The sequence below is a fragment of the Podarcis erhardii genome, assembly GCF_964252035.2.
Source record: "Podarcis erhardii genome assembly, chromosome: 11".
Lineage (NCBI taxonomy): Eukaryota > Metazoa > Chordata > Lepidosauria > Squamata > Lacertidae > Podarcis > Podarcis erhardii.
Window position 1 is genome coordinate 56,039,557 of NC_138501.1, and position 19,393 is coordinate 56,058,949.

Consider the following 19,393-nt stretch of genomic DNA (forward strand, 5'->3'; position numbering starts at 1 on the left):
TTTGTACTAAGGAGTCGGTGAAGAGGCTCAGCCACTGTGGCTTTGTGGGGCAGGAACATGTTATAAAAGTTCAGCAGCCCCAGGAATGCCTGCAACTCCGTCTTGTTCTTTGGGGTGGGGGCCTGCTGGATAGCGCGGATCTTGGATGTGGTCGGGTGAAGGCCGGAGGCATCGATAAGATAGCCCAGGAACTCTACCTGTGGAACGGCGATCTGGCACTTCTCCCTCTTTACCTTGAGCCCGGCCTCTTGGAACCTGGTCAGCACGGCACGGAGGCGCTCGAACAGCTGCTGGTGTGAGTCTGCAGACACCAAGACGTCATCAAAATATGGTACCACGCCCGGAAGCCCTTGCAGGAGACGCTCCATAAGGCTTTGGAAGATGCCAGGAGCCACACTCACCCCGAACTGCAACCGGCGGCAACGGAATGCCCCCCGGTGGGTGACGATCGTCTGGGCTTCAGCAGTGGCATCATCGACGGGCAGTTGTTGATAGGCTTGGGCAAGGTCCAGCTTAGCGAAGACCTTACCCTCACCCAGGGAATGCAGCAGGTGTTGGACAACAGGAACCGGATAAGCGTGCTGCTGAAGTGCCTTGTTGATCGTGCACTTGTAGTCAGCGCAGATTCTCACCGACCCATCTGGCTTGACAGGCGTGACGATGGGGGTTTCCCACTTGGCGTGGTCAACCGGCTCCAAAACTCCTTGGGCGATCAGTTTGTCCAGTTGTTCGTCCACCTTAGCCTTGAGAGCAAAGGGAACCCGGCGTGGCTTTAGCTTGATGGGGGCGACTTGTGGATCAAGGCTAAAGGAGATGGGCGTACCTGTATATTGCCCCAAGGTGCCGTCAAAAACCTCGGCAAAGTCTTTGACCAGACCCTCAGTCTCTGCGTTAGAGATGCAGTTGATGCCGGTGACTTCCAGGCCGAGGGCATCAAACCAGTCTAGCCCTAGGAGGCTTGGCCGCTGACCTTCGACCACCACCAACCGGAGCAGGCCCGAAAAATCCTTGAAGGCAATCCGGAACCGGCCAACGCCTACCACGGGAATGTCGTTTCCCTGGTAGTCTCTCAGGTGTACGCGGTGAGAGTCGAGTTGCCTTTTGGACACTCTGGGTACCAGTCTTTTGATGGTGCTCCACGACACGATGGACAGGGCAGACCCGGTGTCGATCTCCATGTCACATGGAGCTCCTTCAATGAGCACCGTGACGTTCAGCTTGCGTCGCGTAGGCGAGTCGGTTTGGCCAATCGTGGTTCCAGACGGGCAGCGGCAGTTGGTGAGAGCGAAACAACTTTCCTTGGCAGACTGGAGGGAAGGCTTGGACTTGCGAGTCGATGAAGGGGGGGTGTCAGACGGAGCCGATCGGCAGACCTTAGCGATGTGGCCCCTTCTGGAACACTTCCTACAGATGGCGTCTCTGAATCGACACTTGGCACGGGAATGGTTGCCTCCGCAGCCGGCACATTCCGGTTGGCCCTTGGACTTCTGTTGGAACTTCCTGTGCTCCTGCTTTGTCTGGTGCACATCATCGCCTTCACTGGAGGATGCCTCATCACTGCTGGCCTCTTCATGATGCACCGGAACTGGCTCCCTAGCAAGACACGGGCTGCTGCACTTGCGGATCTCCTGGGCGGAGCGTTCAGCAGCTTCTGAGGCCACAGCCTCCTCAATGGCTTTCTGCAGCGTGAGGTCTGGCTTGGCGAGGAGACGCCGTTGCAGATGGATGTCCCGGACCCCGCAGACGATTCGATCCATCAGGGCATCGTCTAAGTCTCGGAACTCACAGTGCATTGCAGCCTGTCGCAGGGCGGTGGTGTAGTTGTTGATTGACTCCCCCTCTGCCTGGTTCCGGTGGTAGAACGCATGGCGGGCAGCAATCTTGGACGGCTTTGGTGCGTAGTGGTTGCGGAGCTTCTCTTGGATCGTGTCCCATGGTGTTGCCTGGACTGCTTCGGGCGCAACCAATGCTCGGGCCGTCTCAAACACCTCAGGCCCACAGAGGCTGAGGAATAGGCCCCGCTTCCGATCCTTTGATACTGCTGTCAGCTCGTTGGCTTGGAGGTAGCAGTCGAACCGAGCGAGGTAGGAATCCCATGATTCAGAGGCTGGCGCAAACGGCGGTAGAGGCACAAGTGAAGCCATGATTCCGATGCCGGCGTGAAGGGCGATGGATGGAACACAGTGCTCTAGCCAGAACAGTCAGCTCTGAATTGGTTCTGTCCAGTGATTTCGCTCAGTGATTTCGCTCTGTGATTCAGCTCAGTGATTCAGCTCAGTTCAGAGGCTGGCCGCATCTGGCTGTGCTCTGATGTCCATCAATCCCATCCTCGTCGCCAGTGTTAAGTTGTGGGTTGACATAGCCGACGACACAGCGATTTCTCCAACTAGCTCTTTATTTCGTAAGCTGGAATAGAACTGACTGCAAACAGCTCAGCCGGCCTGCTTTTATAGGCAGCCGGCTGTCAACATTGTAACAACAACAGCCCAGAGTTCCCGCCTAAAATAACTGACGCGGACCTGAGTGAAAACTATATACAGTATCCCCCTGCTGGCCCAGGGTGAAACTTCACTACATAACACTTCTTTCGTCGGCAATCCCTGTGGCTTCCATTTTGGGGCCAACAAAGTCCAGCTGCCCTAGTTGCATGCAACTGATTTTATACTGAAATGATTTTAGAATGTTGTAGTATTTTACTGTTGTTAGCCACTCTGAGCCCGGCTTTGGCTGGGGAGGGCGGGATATAAATAAAATTTTATTTATTATTATTATTATTATTATAAACAATTCCTCTGCCCTTTCCAGCCTTTCCTTCGGGGGGGGGGACTAGATGACCTGCAGGGCCCCTTCCAACTGTACAGCTCTCTGCTTCTATGGGCTGCTGCCTCCACCTGGCTCTGCCCCTTAAAAAAACCTTTCATTTATGGGGGCGGGGGGGGGGGAGGGCTGGTCCACTTAGGGGGCCCCAGAGTGCTGTGAAGGGATGCAGGATTTGACACACATTTCAAAGCGGGAGACGGGCTGGTCTTTCCAGGGTTGGGGATTTTGGGGGTGGCTTCCACCTTCATTTCCCCCCCCTCCCCGTGGCTTGGGCTGTGTAATGATGACGCATAAGGAGAGCTGCCGGATCAGGCCCCAGGGGACCCACCTTCCCTCTCCTTCCCAGTGGCCCTCATCTACAGATAGACTGCTTCTGGAGCTGGAGGTTTCTTAACGTATGAAGAGCCTGCTTGCCGGATCAGGACCGGGGTAGGGGGGGCAATAAGTCCAGCCTCCTCTTCTCACTCCGGCCAGCCAGTTGCCCCAAGGGGGGAGCCCTGCAAGGAGGATCCGAGCACAGGAACAACCCTCTCCCTTCCTGAGGTTTCAAGGAACTGGAATTCGGAAGCAGTTCTGCCTCTGAAAGAAACGGGAAGTTTTTAGTATTTGATATTTTATTGCTTTATTATTATGAATAATAATATTCTGTTGGGAGCCTCCCAGAGTGGCTGGGGAAACCCTGCCAGATGGGTTGGGTATCGATGCGCAGCTTAAGTGAATAATGCACAGTGTGAAAGATTAAGAGCTTTACTGAGTTAAAACAAACTTCTTCATAAACAACATGGTTCCAAACGGTTTGACTGAGATTACATACTGCTCACAACGGAGGCAGACTGACTCTGAAATCTTACAGAGGACAGAGAGAGAAAATGACTGCTAAGTATAAATAATAATAATAATAATAATAATAATAATAATAATTATTATTATTATTATTATTATTATTATCTGACGCAGCAGAGCCGCAGTGGCTGGTAGCCCTCGAGAGCCAGCTCCTCCACAAAAAGTCATCCAAGGCCCTCACTGCCTCCAGTGCCAGATTTACGTAGAAGCTAAACAAGCTCTAGCTTAGGGCCCCACTCTCTTGGGGCCACCCCCAAAATTAAAGGAAATAACACCTGGATGTACATTTCCAAAATATAAGATAAAAACCAAGTAAAACCTACATACAGCAACAGTGTTTTGTGTTGTGTAGGCTCCTAGGATGTAAGTCCAGGGCCCCACCTGCTAGCCTGATCCCCCAAATATCACCAGTTTGCTCATTTCTATATACAGGGTGCCAATTTTCTGCATGTGCAAATGACTTTAGGTCCAGAAATGACCATCTGGCATCTATTCAACACACAAAACAGCGACCATTTGTTGTTGACAAAGGACAGCTGGACATAGAAAGGGCCCCAGGAGCTTCAGGAGCTGAGGGCCACAATCCGGCCCTGCCCTGACTGCCTCCTGTGCAGGGAGTCCCGCAGGTTGACTCTGCGCCTCCTGCGGAGGTCTGGGGCCAGCGAAGGGTTAAGGACGGGGCGGGCGGACCCAGGCGTCCGAGGGGCGGGCTCCGGCGGCGGCAGCAGCCGAGCGGGCATGGCGGCGGCGGCGGCGCTGGGGCGGGGGGCGCTCCGAGGAGGGCTGCTGGGTCGGCTGCCGCAGGTGCGGGCGGGGGCGCCGGACGGACGCCTGGCTGGGTCCTCCCCCGCCCCGTCGGGGCTCCCTCGCCTCGCCCCCGCGGCCCCGGGGTCTTTGCTCCCGGGCGGAGCGGGGCAGGAAGGTCGCCCCGTCCCGGCAGCCGGGGGACCCGGGGGGTGGCGGGAGACCCTCCTCACTCTGGGGGGCGACGTGGGTGGTCTGCCTTTCACTCTCCACGGGAAGCGTCTCTCACTCTCACTCTCTCTCCGCCCCCCCCCCCCGAGGGAGACCTGGGCGGCTGCAGCGCCTCCAGCGGAGGACGGGAGGGGCGCGCGCACGGGGAAGCGGGGGCGCGCGAGGCTCATTTGTTGCATCTCTCTCCTGCAAGGAGTGCAAGGCGACCTGGGTGGTCCTCTTCCTCTTCCTCTTCCTCTTCCTCTTCCTCTTCCTCCTCCCCGGTTCATCCCCCCCCCCCAGTCCTGCGAGGTGGGCTCGCCCCTAGCCCGCCCCTCTCGTCCGCACAACAACCCTGCCAGGCAGAGCTGTCAACTTTCCCCCTTTTTTAATTTATTTTTTAAAATAATTTGTATTAAATTTAATATATAAATTATAGTACAAACCCCAAAATTTCATCACCTATACAATTTTTTTTGGACTTCCATCAGCACCTCTGATGATCCACCGTTTTAACCACTTATTATGAATTTCTTAAGTTCATGTTCCCTTTAATTATCTTAACTAATCCTCCTCCCCTTTATCCATTTTTGCAATACTTCCAATAATTCTCCTTACAAAACTTCTTGCAAACCTACAAACGTCATCTGACCATCACAGTTACTTTTCAAATAGTCTGTAAATTTACGCCAGTCTTCTGTGAATTTCTGGTCCCGCAGATTTTGAATCCTTCCTTCCTATCTAATTCTGCGTAGTCCATTAATTTCATCCTCCATTCTTCTTTTGTTGGTAATTCTTCTTGCTTCCATTTTTGTGCCAATAATATTCTTGCTGCTGTTGTTGCAGACAAAAACAACTTACATTCTCCCCCCCCCCTTTTTTTAAGGGAAATTCCCTTATTCCGAATAGGACTGCTTGCAAGAAAAGGGAACAATTGACAGCCATGCTGCAAGGTGGGCTAGGCTGAGAGGAAGCACGTGCCCCCCCCCAAGTCGCCCCGTCAGCCTCCTGGCCATGGGGGGATTTGCACCCTGGTCTAACCACTAGGCCACCGCTGCCCCACATGGGAAAGCAGTTTGGGCTGCGGGGTTCTGGAAGGGGGTCTTCCCCAGCCCCTGTCTGGAAGGAGGGGCTTCAGGGAGTGAGCCCAGGCCCTTCTGCATGCAAAGCAGGTGTCCCCCCCCCAAGGACCTCTTAGAGCTGGAAAAGGCTCAGAAAAGGCAACAAAACTACTGTGACAGAGTGGATATGATTTAAATCAAATCGGTTTAAATCACGATTTAAATGACTAGTCGGTAACTTGGTTTAAATCCTTGACTTGGTTTAAATCACTATTCGGTAAGACTTGATTTCCATCATTTTTTTACAGAAAGACTCCTTCTTGCTGGTATAATCTTAATATTTACAACCCGATGAAGGTTTCATTTTTGGAATAATAAAATTTCAGAGTAGTTTTTCCAGTTATATCCAAAATTACCGTTTTGGTCGTACTATTAGAAATACAAAGACAGAGAATTATGAAATTATTGTGAGGTTTAATAAGTTAACAGTTTAGATTTGAACAGCTTTTCTGCTGTACTTTATCAGAAGAAGAAAAATAATAATTCCCTTAATAACAATTTATTTAACTAAAACAATAACATTATAGCATATGTATCCATGTTTGTTAACTGTTGTGGTTAAACCATTTTTTTAAAAAAACACAACAACCTTAGACTGAGTCTTAGCACACACGAAAAACTTAAAACAAATCCTTATTTCCTGATGAATAGCCTTTGGACTATAATGTAATTTAAATAGAAAATCTTTGGAAAGATTTTTCCTCCAAAAGCATTTTATTTTAAAAATCCAATTTAAATTTTAAAAATCCATTTTTTTAAAAAAAAAAACCATTTTGATCCATCCTGTGCTGTGCAGAGTGGTGGCGGGGGGAGGCTAGACTGAGAATGTGGGGGGCTCCCCCTCTGCCAGGTTGGGAGGGACTCAGAGGGCTCCCCCCTCCCCAGCCTCCATAGCCCTTAGCAGGAAGGCTTGGCGCTGCCCACCCTCCGGAGACTGGCAAGGCCTTTGCCCACGGCGGCTGATGCCCCCCTGTCTATGTCTGCAGCCGAGGGCGTTTGTGGCCACCCAAGGGCCCCCCGGCGGGGAGGTGGAGAAGGCCCAGCGAGCGGCTGAGGGGTCCGGCCCCACCATCTTCAGCAAGATCCTGGATGGCTCCATCCCTGCCAACATCATCTACAAGGACGACCAGGTGGGTACTGGGGGGGCAGGAGCTGGGATTGTGCCAGGCTGGTGTGCCAGAACCGTTTTTTCCTCTCTCTCTCTCTTTGAAATATTTTTTATTGGTTTTTACAAGAACCAATTTAAAATAATGAAAAGGAATTTTTTTTCACCATATCCACATATGAGATTCTCTGAATCTCGTGACTCCCCCCCGTCCCCTGCGTGGGTCCTTAAAATACATTTTCTAAGACTACATATCCGTACGTTCTCTGCAGTTTTTATCTCTCTAAATTATCCATGTCTTTCGTTTCTTTACAAGTTATTTTATTATTTTATTTTTAATATAATATTTATTAAATTTCCATTTTGCATTAATTAAATACGTTCTTATTTTTTCACGTTCGTATTTGCTCAAATGAGCTGTCGACCTCCCTCCTCATGGTTACCTTCATTCTTTTATATATCAAAGCATTTGTACTCTTTCCTGTTTACATTTCGTCCATATCAATTGTCATACTTTTTAATAAATATGTAAAAATGTTCCAAAAAAAGTGGAGTAAATTCATACAACATTTGAAGGACAACTGCAAGCAATGAACAACACCAGCAGGAATGGCTTAAGAAGACTTGTAAAGTTTCTAGTATATACCTTTTTACAAATTATTTTTAAAGTGCAGCTCATGTTTTTATTTGTTTACAATGGTCTCCTAAATAAGTTATGAATTTTTGCCCATTCTTTTTTAAAGTCTTTATCTTCTTGAATCTTGAGTCTCCCGGTCACTTTTGCCATTTTGGCATAGTCCAGCAGTTTGGTAGAACCATTTTTTCCCCAAGTTGCCCAGCTTCACACTCTGAACATTCAAAAGAATACTTATACTAATACTAATACTAATACTAATTAGCACCCAGCCAGATGGGTGGGATATAAATAATAAATTATTATACTAATACTACTAATACTAATAATATATTTATACCCAGCCCATCTGGTTGGGTTTCCCCAGCCACTCTGGGTGGCTTCCAACAAAAGTTTAAAAATACATTAATGTCAGGGCATCTTTCTCTGCCCCTCTGGGGTCAGGCAAAAGAGGCCTGGTACCGGGCGCTTGAGAGTCGTGGGACCCCCTCCCTGCCCCCCACAGGGCTCCTGACTCTGCCCCCTCCCTTCCCTGCAGTGCGTGGCCTTCCGAGATGTGGCCCCCCAGGCTCCGGTGCACTTCCTGGTGATCCCCCGGCGCCCCATCCCCTGCATCAGCCGTGTGGCAGAGAGCGATGCCCAGGTGAGCGAGGGCAAGACCGAGGGCACCCCGGTTCCACCCCAAGGGGGGTGGGGGTGGGCCAGCCCTGCTCAAAGGGGGAAGAGGATCAATAGGGAACTGGGGTTCAGAGATTGGGGGGGACCAGAAACCCTCAACCATGGCATAGAAGTGAGAGGGCAGCCGTCTTGGAAATGATAGTTTCATTAAGGAGGAATGCCAGGTCATCTAAAAGGAGCCTGAGGGTTCTAGTCCTCAGTAGAATCTCAAATTACTTGCAACAGTCTCTATTATGGCCATATTCCAGAGGGAGCAGTAAAAAGCGTCCCGGGCGAGATGCTTTTTCTCTCACTTGTGCCCTTTCTTTCCCATTTGTGGAAACTTCACATGTAATTTCCTTGGGGCAGGGAGCTGCCGTTGCAATTTATTTCCTTACGCTCCTGCCAAACGTCACGGGCGCCAAGGGCCAGTGCCGGATTGACATATAAGCTAAACAAGCTCTAGCTTAGGGGCTCACTCTTTTGGGGGCCCCAAAAAAATTTAAAGGAAAAAAACCTGGATGTCCCTTTCCAAAATATAAGATAAAAAAACAAATAAAATAAAACCTACATCCAGCAACCGTGTTTTGTGTTGTGCAGTCATGGGCCCCACCTGCTAGCCTGCTCCCTCAAATATCCCTGCTTTGCTCATTTCTATATTTCACTATTAATATACTTCTTCTTAGTTATATTTCAGTTCGACAATTACTTTGATAAATTACATATTTTGTTATGTGCAAATGGCTTTAGATACCTATTACAGTGGTGCCCCGCAAGACGAATGCCTCGCAAGATGAAAAACCCGCTAGACAAAAGGGTTTTCCGTTTTGGAGGCGCTTCGCAAAACGAATTTCCCTATGGGCTTGCTTCGCAAGACGAAAACGTCTTGCGAGTTTTTTCGCTCCCCCCCCCCTTTTTCTAAGCCGCTTAGCCGCTAAGCCGCTAATAGCGCTAATCCGCTAAGCCGCTGATAGGGTTGCTTCGCAAGACGAAAAAACCGCTAGACGAAGAGACTCGCGGAACGGATTCTTTTCGTCTTGCGAGGCATCACTGTAGGTCCGTAAATTACCATATAGCATATATTCAGCAAACCTAACTCTGGCTCTGCCAAGGACACATTATCAATGCTCCAATGCGCCCAAAGCCCTTTTGTCCCTTATTTGAGGACTCTTTATTTGAGGCTCCCCGTCTGTGAAACGCTCTCCCCAGGGAAGTTCGCCTGGCGCCTTCGTTACACACCTTTAGGCGCCAGGCAAAAACGTTCCTTTTTAACCAGGCCTTTGGTTGATCCGATTTACATCCTATTTTTAAAATGTGTGTTTTGGTTGGGGGGGGAGCTATTGGGTTGTTGTTTTTATTTTTAATGTATTTTGTGGTTTTATATCTTGATTTTATTCTGTGAAACGCCCTGAGACCTCCGGGTACAGGGCAGTATATAAATTCAATAAATAAAAAGAATAGAGAATAAGAAATTATGCGGTTACAATATTTTTTTAAAGTGGAATGTATATAGAGAAGACTTTTTAAAAAATATTGTAACGACATAAATTCTGTGGCAGGTTTGGATGGATTTTCTGCATGAATTGGGTGATAGTTACAGAGCCAAAACGATGAGTATTTAGGAGAGATGAATCTTAGTGCGCAGTGAAAGGAAACTTAGGAACCACAGTGGGGAGATCGGAAGTCATACTAGAATTAGTGAAGAATTAACTCAGTTCTGGATGTCAGAAGTGTAAACTCTTTTTCGGATTACTTTTGGTTGAGTAGTACATACAGTGGTACCTCTGGTTAAGAACTTAATTTGTTCTAGAGGTCCTTTCTTAACCTGAAACTGTTCTTAACCTGAAGCACCACTTTAGCTAATGGGGCCTCCCGCTGCTGCCGCTGCGCAATTTCTGTTCTCAACCTGAAGCAAAGTTCTTAACCTGAGGTAATATTTCTGGGTTAGTGGAGTCTGTAACCTGAAGTGTCTGTAACCCGAGGTACCACTGTATTTGATGTGTTTTTCTTTGTTGTGCTATGTTTTTTTCTTTTAAAACCAACAAAGCATATACAGTGGTACCTCGGGTTACATACGCTTCAGGTTACAGACGCTGCTAACCCAGAAATATTACCTCAGGTTAAGAACTTTGCTTCAGGATGAGAACAGAAATCGCACGGCGGCAGTGGGAGGCCCCGTTAGCTAAAGTGGTGCTTCAGGTTAAGAACAGTTTCAGGTTACAAACGGACCTCCAAAACGAATTAAGTTCTTAACCCGAGGTACCACTGTATATATATAAATATTATATATTTGCTTTCGTAGATTTTCACGGGTACAGGAATGCAGGTTTTGGTGTCCTCGGGTGTCTTCCCGTGTAAAAGTTGGGGTGTCTAGGCGACGTTTCAGTAACAAGACGTTTCAGCTCTGTTCCAGTAACAAGAAGCCGAAAGCACCAGCCTGAAGATGACGAGTGAGACCTCGTCGAAACGTCGCCTAGACACCCCAACTTTTACACGGGAAGACACCCGAGGACACCAAAACCAACAAATATTATATATATATATATAAAACAAAAATCAATAAATAATCAGAATAAGAATCTGCCTGCAACGCAGAGGGTGGGTGGGGGTCCCGCCTGGCCCTGTGGGTCTCAGAGCCACCCCTTGACCCCTTCCCCTCCCCTGTCCCCAGCTCCTGGGCCACCTGCTGCTGGTGGCCAGCAAGACAGCGAAGGCCGAGGGCCTGGAGGACGGCTACCGGGTGGGTGAGTAGCAGCCCAGAACGCCAACCCCCTGCCCCCCGCCCCGCGAAATCCTGCCCCTCTGCCCTGGGCTAGAGAGGGGGTTTGGTCTGCCCTGGAGGCTGGCGGGAATCCTGTGTGTATCCCTCTGGGTGAAGACTCTCTGGGGTGTCGTCCTCCGGGGCCCCAGGATGCCTGAGCCCCCTTGGAGTCCGGGAAGGGGCACTGTGCCCCTCTGAATCCTGCATGCCTCCTGAGGGGGGGCACCATCCCCCGGAAGAACCCTCGCTGGGAGCGCCAGCCCCCCTCCTCCTTTCACCTGGGCGCCCACTGCATGCTGCCCTCTCTGCACAGCAGCCCTGCGAGGTAGACCAGGCGCAGAGAGAGGGACCCGGTCCTCCAGGGGGCAAAGCCTGGCTTTCCTGCCCCCCAAGTCACCCCTCTGGAGGGCAGATTGTGGGGCCCTCTCCCTCCTCCTGGGCTGGGGCCCTTCTCCCCTGCGCTCTCCCTGCAGTATCAGAGCCCCCCCCCAATCATTCTTCCGCTCTTTCTTCTCTTCCAGTGATCAACGACGGGAAGCAGGGGGCCCAGTCCGTCTACCACCTCCACCTCCACGTTCTGGGCGGGCGTCAGATGAGCTGGCCCCCCGGCTGAGCCCCCAGGGCCTCAGCTGGGCCACAAGGGAGCCACCCTGGAATAAACGCAACAGCAGCCCTGGGACCTGGTTGGCGTGATCTTTGCTTCGTGTGGGTCCTGGGGATGCCTGCTTTCCCCCCTTTTAGGGACAGGTCCTTCTCCCTAGGGCAGCTGGGGCTTCATCTGGCTCACAGCTCCTGCTCTTCCCCCCCGGAGAAGGGTGCAGAATCAGATAATGATGGAGCTGTGGACTTGGGAGGGTCCTCAGTCCAACCCCCAGCAATGAGGGAAGCTGGACTTAACACTCTTTCCTGTGGCAGGAGACCCTTTCCCCGAGCTGATCCCACGGAGTCTCTGAGCTCAGGGAAACCAGAAAGCGACGTTTATTGCAAGAATGGCATGCTGGAGAGGAAAGATCCCCTCTTGCAATTGTTATAAGAAAAACCTGCTCCCTTTCCCTTATGGGGGTCTCCAAGAGCCCCTACTGAATCCTTAAGTGGGTTCCCTATTGGTAGGAGAAAATAACAGAGGCCAACCAGAGAATATTGAGGAGCAAAGCAGCTCGTAAGCCTGACCTTATTAAACTGCTGCAACAGGGTCCCCCACTCCTCACATTCAGGAGGGAGGAGGAACCCAGAACATTGGTGTGCAAGCCTTTATATAGATTTTTGAAATTGCCTCCCCTGTAGCTCAAGGTAAAAGTAAAGGGACCCCTGACAATTCAGTCCAGTTGCGGACGACTCTGGGGTTGCGGCGCTCATCTCGCTTTATTGGCCGAGGGAGCCGGCGTACAGCTTCTGGGTCATGTGGCCAGCAGGACTAAGCCGCTTCTGGCAAACCAGAGCAGCGCATGGAAATGCCATTTACCTTCCCGCCGGAGCAGTACCTATTTATCTACTTGCACTTTGACGTGCTTTCAAACTGCTAGGTTGGCAGGAGCAGGGACTGAGCAACAGGAGCTCATTCTGTTGCAGGGATTTGAACCGCCAACCTTCTGATCTGCAAGCCCTAGGCTCTGTGGTTTAACCCACAGCGCCACCTGCTCAAGACCACCCCCCAAAACATCATCCATACATCACAGAAGGAGGCGGTCTCCAGCAGAAATTTGAGAGTGTGGCTTCTCTCCTGTCTGCCAGGATACCTGAGAAGGCCTTACTTGGTTGCATTTTCGGGGTAGCCTGGCCATTCCTTGGAGATGGTAAATACTTCCTGAATCTCTTACGCATATTGAGAGTGTGCTCAGCTTAACAGATACTTGCCAGACTATCTGAAAAGGGAGGTGTAAGCAGCCCCTACAGTCCAAAGACCACTGGAAAGCTTTTCCCATTTCCTTCCTCCTTGCAGAGAAATAGTTGAGGTCCATTTGGGAGAGTCAAAATGGCTTCGGGATTGCTCTCCTGTACTATTTCAGATACGTGGCTTATATACTTGTGTATGTGTTTGCCTTGTACATTTATGAACATTTAGTTTATGTGTTTGAGACCTTAAATTCTGATAACCCATCAGGGGAGATGCTGCTCCTGTGATCCAGGCTGGTTCTTGCATCTCAGTCGGAAAGAGGCAAAAGACGTCTTTCTCCTCTCCCTCCCGTGGCTTCAGATATCAAAGCCAAAGAGCAAAATATTAAAACTCATCCACCTTCCCTGGACTCCCTAAGGACCTTACTCTTGAGTAGCTGCCTTTTCCTTGCCCCTCTCCAGGCATGCAAATATTTCCTTTTACCCCCTTGAGTGGTCTGCCTGCGGCTGCTTACCTATCCTTACAGCTTCCCCTTGGCAATCTCATCCCCTCCCCAGGGGACCACAAGAAGCCCCTTAGCCGGGATATGTGTCACCCCCCCCCCAACACACCATGGAGCTTTCTCTCCCTTGATCTTTGAGCCTCAGGGTATTTTGGAGGTTTCCCCTGCTATTCCCCCCAATGAGCAGACAGGAAAATAGCCCCCCTCATCTGAGAAGCAGCAGTCCAGACACAGAGCCCAGGACCACAAAGTCCGACTCCTTCTCGAAGGTGTCCTGGTCTGGTCCCCACATCTGATAAGGAAAGTGTGGGGCTGGGAGTGAAACAGAAGAGGGGGGCCGAAAGGATTCGGGGCAGGCAGGGAAAACTACTGCCATTGCGAAGACTGACGGAGTGGGACCTGCCATGTGTGGCTTGGAGAAAGGAGACCCCTGCGTTTCTCTCTTGTAAAGATGGCCTGGGGAGGGGCATCTCCATGGAGGAAGAGGAAGAAGGCTGCCGGTGACTGTTAGCTCACGACAAACCTCCAGGCGCAGGCGCAGTCTATCCCTGAATGCCAGTTCCCAGAGGCCTTTGCCACAGGAGATTTTTGCCCTGCTTCTGGGCTTTTGCAGGCATCGGAGTAACCACTGTGGAAAGCGGGATTAGATGGTCCCAAGTGGGTCTGAATCATCTTAGCTCATCCCCATTAAGGTTTTCTGCTTCTGGAGCTTCCCTCTCTGCAAGGCCTATGAGCTCCCCAGTTTCCACTTCTGTGGGGCAAAGGTGTCGTTCTGCCTTTGGCCAGCTGGGGGCACTGCTTGCCCACCAAGTGAAATTCGGGTCAGGTGAGCGCCCAGTCAGCAGGATGAGCCGAGAGGTGGCCTTGGGCCTCCCTGAGGGGCCACAGCACCCAAGGGTGAAGGCATGAGAACAGAAGCACAAAACCAGACATCAGCCCCACCTGGGGGCAGACTTTCTGCAAACATTGTGGAACAAATCAAGCTGGGATGGCCAAAATGGGTGGGTCCTTTCGCCCTTCTAGAGTGGTCACTCCCCTCTGGGGAGGCTGCCAGTCTGGACCTGTGCTGTGAGAATGCCCAGGGGATCCTTTCCCGGATGTGCTGTCAGTTATTTGTCAGCCACAGTTGCCCCCAGACCCTCGCCTGAAGATCTGGGGGACTTCTCCATCTTGAACAGCAAGTCATTCAGCTGCTGCTGTCCTGCGGTTGCCAGAGTAGGTCCCTCTCCCTGTCTCTCTCACAGGTGTGTACCTGGCTGTGTGAAAGGTCAAGGGACCCCTGACCATTAGGTCCAGTCGCAGACAACTCTGGGGTGGCGGCGCTCATCTGGCTTTACTGACCAAGTGAGCCGGCGTACAGCTTCCGGGTCATGTGGCCAGCATGACTAAGCCGCTTCTGGCGAACCAGAGCAGCGCACGGAAACGCCGTTTACCTTCCCGCCAGAGCGGTACCTATTTATCTACTTGCACTTTGACGTGCTTTCGAACTGCTAGGTTGGCAGGAGCAGGGACTGAGCAACGGGAGCTCACTCCGTCGTGGGGATTCGAACCGCCGACTTTCTGATCGGCAAGTCCTAGGCTCTGTGGTTTAACCCACAGCGCCACCCATGTCCCACCTGGCTGTGTACACACACACACACACACACAAATCTTTGTTCACAGCAAGCGGCTCAAGAAAGGTCAGCGAGGCAAAGGACCTCTTTGGACGGAGGGAGGGCAGCAGAGGCTGCTTCACGCCAGCTTCGTGACCAGAAGGCGAGGCCACCATCTGTCATGTGCGTCTAGCCAGGGGTGAGGAGGCCTGCCTTGCCTGCAGTGGCATAGTGGGGCACAGGGGTGGTTGGCCTGGGCGCAAAATTTGTTAGGGGCGCAAAATTTCAGTGCCTGGTGTTGCCTCAACATAGCTACTTGGCTGCTGAAAACAGCTTCTCCAGGAAGAGACCTCTATAGACAATGGAAATACTTTTCTTCTCTCTACTGCTAGGATCTTGCCGTTAGTTGAATGCACATGCACACTCTGTCCCTTTCCCTCCCTCCCTCCCAACCCGCTTTGCATGGCCCCGAGCGCCGGCAACCTGCGCTACACCACTGCTTGCCCAGGGAGTCCTGCTCCCCACCCCCAGGCTCAGCATGGTGCTAGAAGGTGGATGGGAGTGAAAGGAGCCATCAGCTCAGTTTCTGTGTCCTACATTGACCGGGGGGGGGGGGTGTGCACCCCGCAGGGTCTTGGGCAGAGAAAGGTCTTTCCCAGTCGGGGGGGCGGGGGGGAGCATGCTTCCTCCAAGGTGTGGGCTCAGATCGTGAGCCTCTCTGGCTCATCTCCAAAACCTGGGCACTTATTTTGTTGCGTTTTATCCTAATACATTGTACACCACCATGATAGACAGAAATGGATATTTTAGACATTCATTGATTTTATTGCTGGGTTTTATGGATTTCCATTGTGTATGCTTGGAAAATGCTTTGAGAGGCAGTTTTTCCTTAAAGGTGGTTGGGAAAGTCAAATGAATAATCGTGATAAAACCTCACATTTTGCTTTGTTAATGGTAGTGGGATAGGAAGCTGTTGTCCTAATCTGATCATAAACAAAGTGTTATTTTTCCAATTTGTTCATTGCCCCAGACTGAGCAGGTGCTGTAGTTCAAACTTACAAGCAAGTTAATATATATATATAAATTAGATTTTAAAACTTAGCCGCCACAATGAATTAAACATTGTAACAATATTAAAAACATCTCCATTGCCAGCTATACTTGAGAGCCACCCGGGAAGAGTATTCCTAAGAACCAAAACATTTCAGCCTTGGAGGGCAGGAAGGAAAGCCAAGGTGTTGGGTCCAGATAACGTTTACTCAGAGGTGATGCACTGGAATGAATGGACCTCAGTTTACCATGTCTAGTAGTCCCAATGGGTCTGTTCTGCTTGGGACCAGCACAGGATGCGGCCCAAAATGCGGCCCATGGACAAATGGACCAGGTGGCCCCCAGAGTCGCTTCTGTTACCAGAAAATAGGGAGGGGGGGTGCCTTTTCCAACTCTACAGTTCCATGAAATGTGCTGTGTCTTTCTTGATCAGCCCAGAGGCCCAACTAGCCCAGCATTTCTGTTTTGGGGGATCACCAGGTGCCCCCCCAAAAAAGAGCAAAGGAGGCATGAGGGAGACAGGGGACCCAGTATCTGGCCCTGGCCTCCGCTGCCTTGACCCCACTGGGTGGGGACCCAAATCTCCCCTCGGTGGGGGAGCCACAAGATAGGGAGGGGGGTCAGAGTTTAGGGGTGACTGGCTGAATCGGGGGGGGGGGCAGGGCTCAGACACAGCAGCAGCGATGAATCCTGTAGAAAACACAACTAAAAGCAGTTTAGAAACTTGCTCCAAAGAACTTTTTAATGCAGGCCGATGGGCCCCTGTTTGCTCGGAGGTGCCCGGAATCCATCAAGGGGGGAAGGCGAAGTGGGGCTCCTGCTCAGTCCCTTGAACAGCCCGATTTTGCCATGAGGCCCATTTCCTGACCCCCCCCCCCGTTCCTCGCTGAGGGTTTGCCAAGCGTGCCTTCCTCTTAGCATGTTTCTCCTTTGCGTCCTGAGTTCAAGTGTCTTCAGAACCCATGTGCTCTACATGGGGCTACCTTTGAAGGTGACCCGGAAACTGCAACTAATCCAGAATGCGGCAGCTAGACAGGTGACAGGGAGTGGCCGCCGAGACCACATAACACCGGTCCTGAGAGATCTGCATTGGCTCCCAGTACGTTTCTGGGCACAATTCAAAGTGTTGGTGCTGATCTTTAAATCCCTAAATGGCTTCGGTCCAGTATACCTGAAGGAGTGTCTCCACCTCCATCTTTCTGCCCGGACACTGAGGTCCAGCTCTGAGGGCCTTCTGGTGGTTCCCTCACTGCCTGAAGCCAAGTTACAGGGAACCAGGCAGAGGGCCTTCTCGGTGGTGGCACCTGCCCTGTGGAGCGCCCTCCCACCAGATGTGAAGGAAATAATTAACCATCTCATCTTTAAAAGACATCTGAAGGCAGCCCTGTTTAGGGAAATTTTTAATATTTAATGCTGTATTGTTTTTAACACTCGATTGGGAGCCGCCCTTGAGTGGCAGGGGAAACTCAGCCAGATGAGCGGGGTATAAATAATAAATTATTATTATTATTAATATTAATATTATCCATTTCTCCTCCCGCTTTGGTCTCTGCCCCCCACCTGCGGGTAGTTGCTCAGAGGCGGGTGCGGCCCGCAGACCTGCTGCTTTTGAAGCGAAAGACACCCCTTAAGCTGGTGGCAAGGAGTTCCGCAGGTCGACGCGCGGCACCAAGCGCTCTTTCCTTTGGCTTCTTCCCTTTGGCCGGGAGGTCTGGAGGGTCCGCGCTCTGCAGGGCAGGAGTCGCGCCTCGGTCCCTCTTTCTTTAGCCCCGCCAGCCCCCCCCCCCCTCTGCAGGCCCGCGGAGCCGTCGGGGCCCCGGAGGGACAAGGCTGGCTCTCTTCCCCTCACCTGGCCTCACCCGCCGCCTAATTGGAGCTGGTGGTGCCCAGGCCTGGGCCTGCCTGGCACGGGCGCGCGGTGGGCCGGGCGGGGTCTGGTCGGGGGTCCGGGAAGGGAGCAGCCCGGCCAGGAGAATGCCCCGCTTGTTCCCACCGGGAAGGCGGGCGGGCGGGCGGGCGGCGCGCCAAGCGGGCGCCAGGTGGCGCTGCGGAGTCGCTGAGCCAGCTTTGCTCTGCCTTGCAAAGGGGGCGAATGCAAACCGGACGGGGGGAGCCCGTAGAGCCCCCTTTCCTGCCTCTATTAATAATAATTCGCCTCTGCCTCCAACTCAGGGTTGCCCCGGAGCACGGCTCAAAGCTGCGTGGGTCAGAGTCGGGCCATCGGCCTCTTTAGCTGTCGTCTTCTCTGGCGACTCCTCTTAGCCAAGTAAGATGGTCTTCCATGAACACGGTCTTAGCAATCTATAAAACACCCTTAACAAAGAAACAACTAAAACATAAAATAAACATCACAATTAAAGCAAAAGACACATTATGTGATTAACAAATCAATACAGTATTTATAATCTTATCTTCTTTGGCGATCACTCGTAGTTGAGTAAGATTGTCTTCCATGAACACAGTCTTAATAATGTGTCCGTAAGTAACTGTGGAAGCCAATTCTGTGGGAATGTTCTGGGGTGCAGGAGAGGATATATTGACTAATTATATCCTTATCCAACTTGTGCTAACAAGTTCCCAAAATATCAGCAGAGTTTATAGACATTCCCCTTTAAGTTCGCAACGGTAACGCTTGCACAGGTTCGCTAGAACCTCTATAATAATTACTCTGGTAATTTCCCCTTTGTTCCCTCTTAAAATACAAGACACGACACAGTCTTTATAAAAGTATAAAAGAGTTTACTCACGTTCTGTTCACAATATGATCCCAGAAGGTAGGCAGGCTTAAAAGGTTACATGCAGTTAGAATCTATCTTGTAGCAAGATAGTACTGTCCTCTCTTGGCTGGGAGCCAAGAGGGCATGTTGCTCCTTCAGAAGATGAAGATGGCAAGAGGCAAGAGGCAAGAGGGAGGAGTGGCTGCCTGCCCTGTGCTTTTATCATTACCTGCACAGGTGAGGCCACACCCACCTCTGGTCACATGCGGAGGAAGTCCGTCCCCAGGAAGTTTACCTGCTTGCTGGACAGACATCCCTCCCCATGTTCTAACATGTACACTCTAGGAATGTTGTCATTGACTGCTCCTGTGTTTACATCCCACAAATTCTGGATCCATGCATCCTTCCACAGTGGGGACATAGGTTTCCGGGTGGGAGTTGATCACGGTGAGGGTTTGCCAAGCGTGCCTTCCTCTTAGCACGTATCTCCCTTGAGTCCTGAGTTCCAGTGTCTTCAAAGCCCAGGACACCTTTGGTCAAGGCTGTTCTCCAAGTGGAGCACTCAGGCAAGTGTTTCCCAATTGTTGGTGTTTATACTACATTTTGAAATATTTATCTTGAGAGCACCTTTAAACCTCTTTTGTTGACCACCAGCATTACGCTTTCCATTTTTAAGTTCGGAATAGAGTAGCTGCTTTGGAAGATGACAATCAGGCATCCGCACAACATGACCAGTTCAACGAAGCTGATGTTGAAGAATCATTGCTTTGACACTGGTGATCTTTGCTTCTTCCAGTACACTG

The 19,393-nt window shown here is 51.0% G+C and overlaps 1 protein-coding gene across 2 annotated transcripts; it reads left to right on the forward strand.

Annotated features, from left to right (window-relative positions):
- Positions 1-4,356: 4,356 nt before the first annotated feature.
- HINT2 (histidine triad nucleotide binding protein 2) lies at positions 4,357-11,574 on the forward strand. 2 transcript variants are annotated; one of them, XM_081881729.1, is made up of 5 exons: positions 4,357-4,467; positions 6,725-6,868; positions 8,016-8,120; positions 10,806-10,874; positions 11,417-11,574. In XM_081881729.1, exons 1-5 carry the CDS (start codon positions 4,402-4,404, stop codon positions 11,417-11,419), a joined length of 387 nt encoding a protein of 128 aa, XP_081737855.1. In that variant the 5' UTR covers positions 4,357-4,401; the 3' UTR covers positions 11,420-11,574. The 2 variants fall into 2 exon arrangements, with proteins under 2 accessions (XP_081737855.1, XP_081737854.1); XM_081881728.1 differs by having other exon boundaries at positions 4,358-4,467; positions 10,806-10,878.
- The last annotated feature ends 7,819 nt before the right edge of the window (positions 11,575-19,393 follow it).

What these genes read in the sequence shown, in the direction of transcription:
- HINT2 (XM_081881728.1), top strand. Translation starts at nt 4,402, where the DNA reads ATGGCGGCGGCGGCGGCGCTGGGGCGGGGGGCGCTCCGAGGAGGGCTG. An exon ending in TCATCTACAAGGACGACCAG is followed by an intron (nt 6,869 to 8,015) that starts GTGGGTACTGGG and finishes CCTTCCCTGCAG; the next exon opens with TGCGTGGCCTTCCGAGATGT. An exon ending in TGGCAGAGAGCGATGCCCAG is followed by an intron (nt 8,121 to 10,805) that starts GTGAGCGAGGGC and finishes CCCTGTCCCCAG; the next exon opens with CTCCTGGGCCACCTGCTGCT.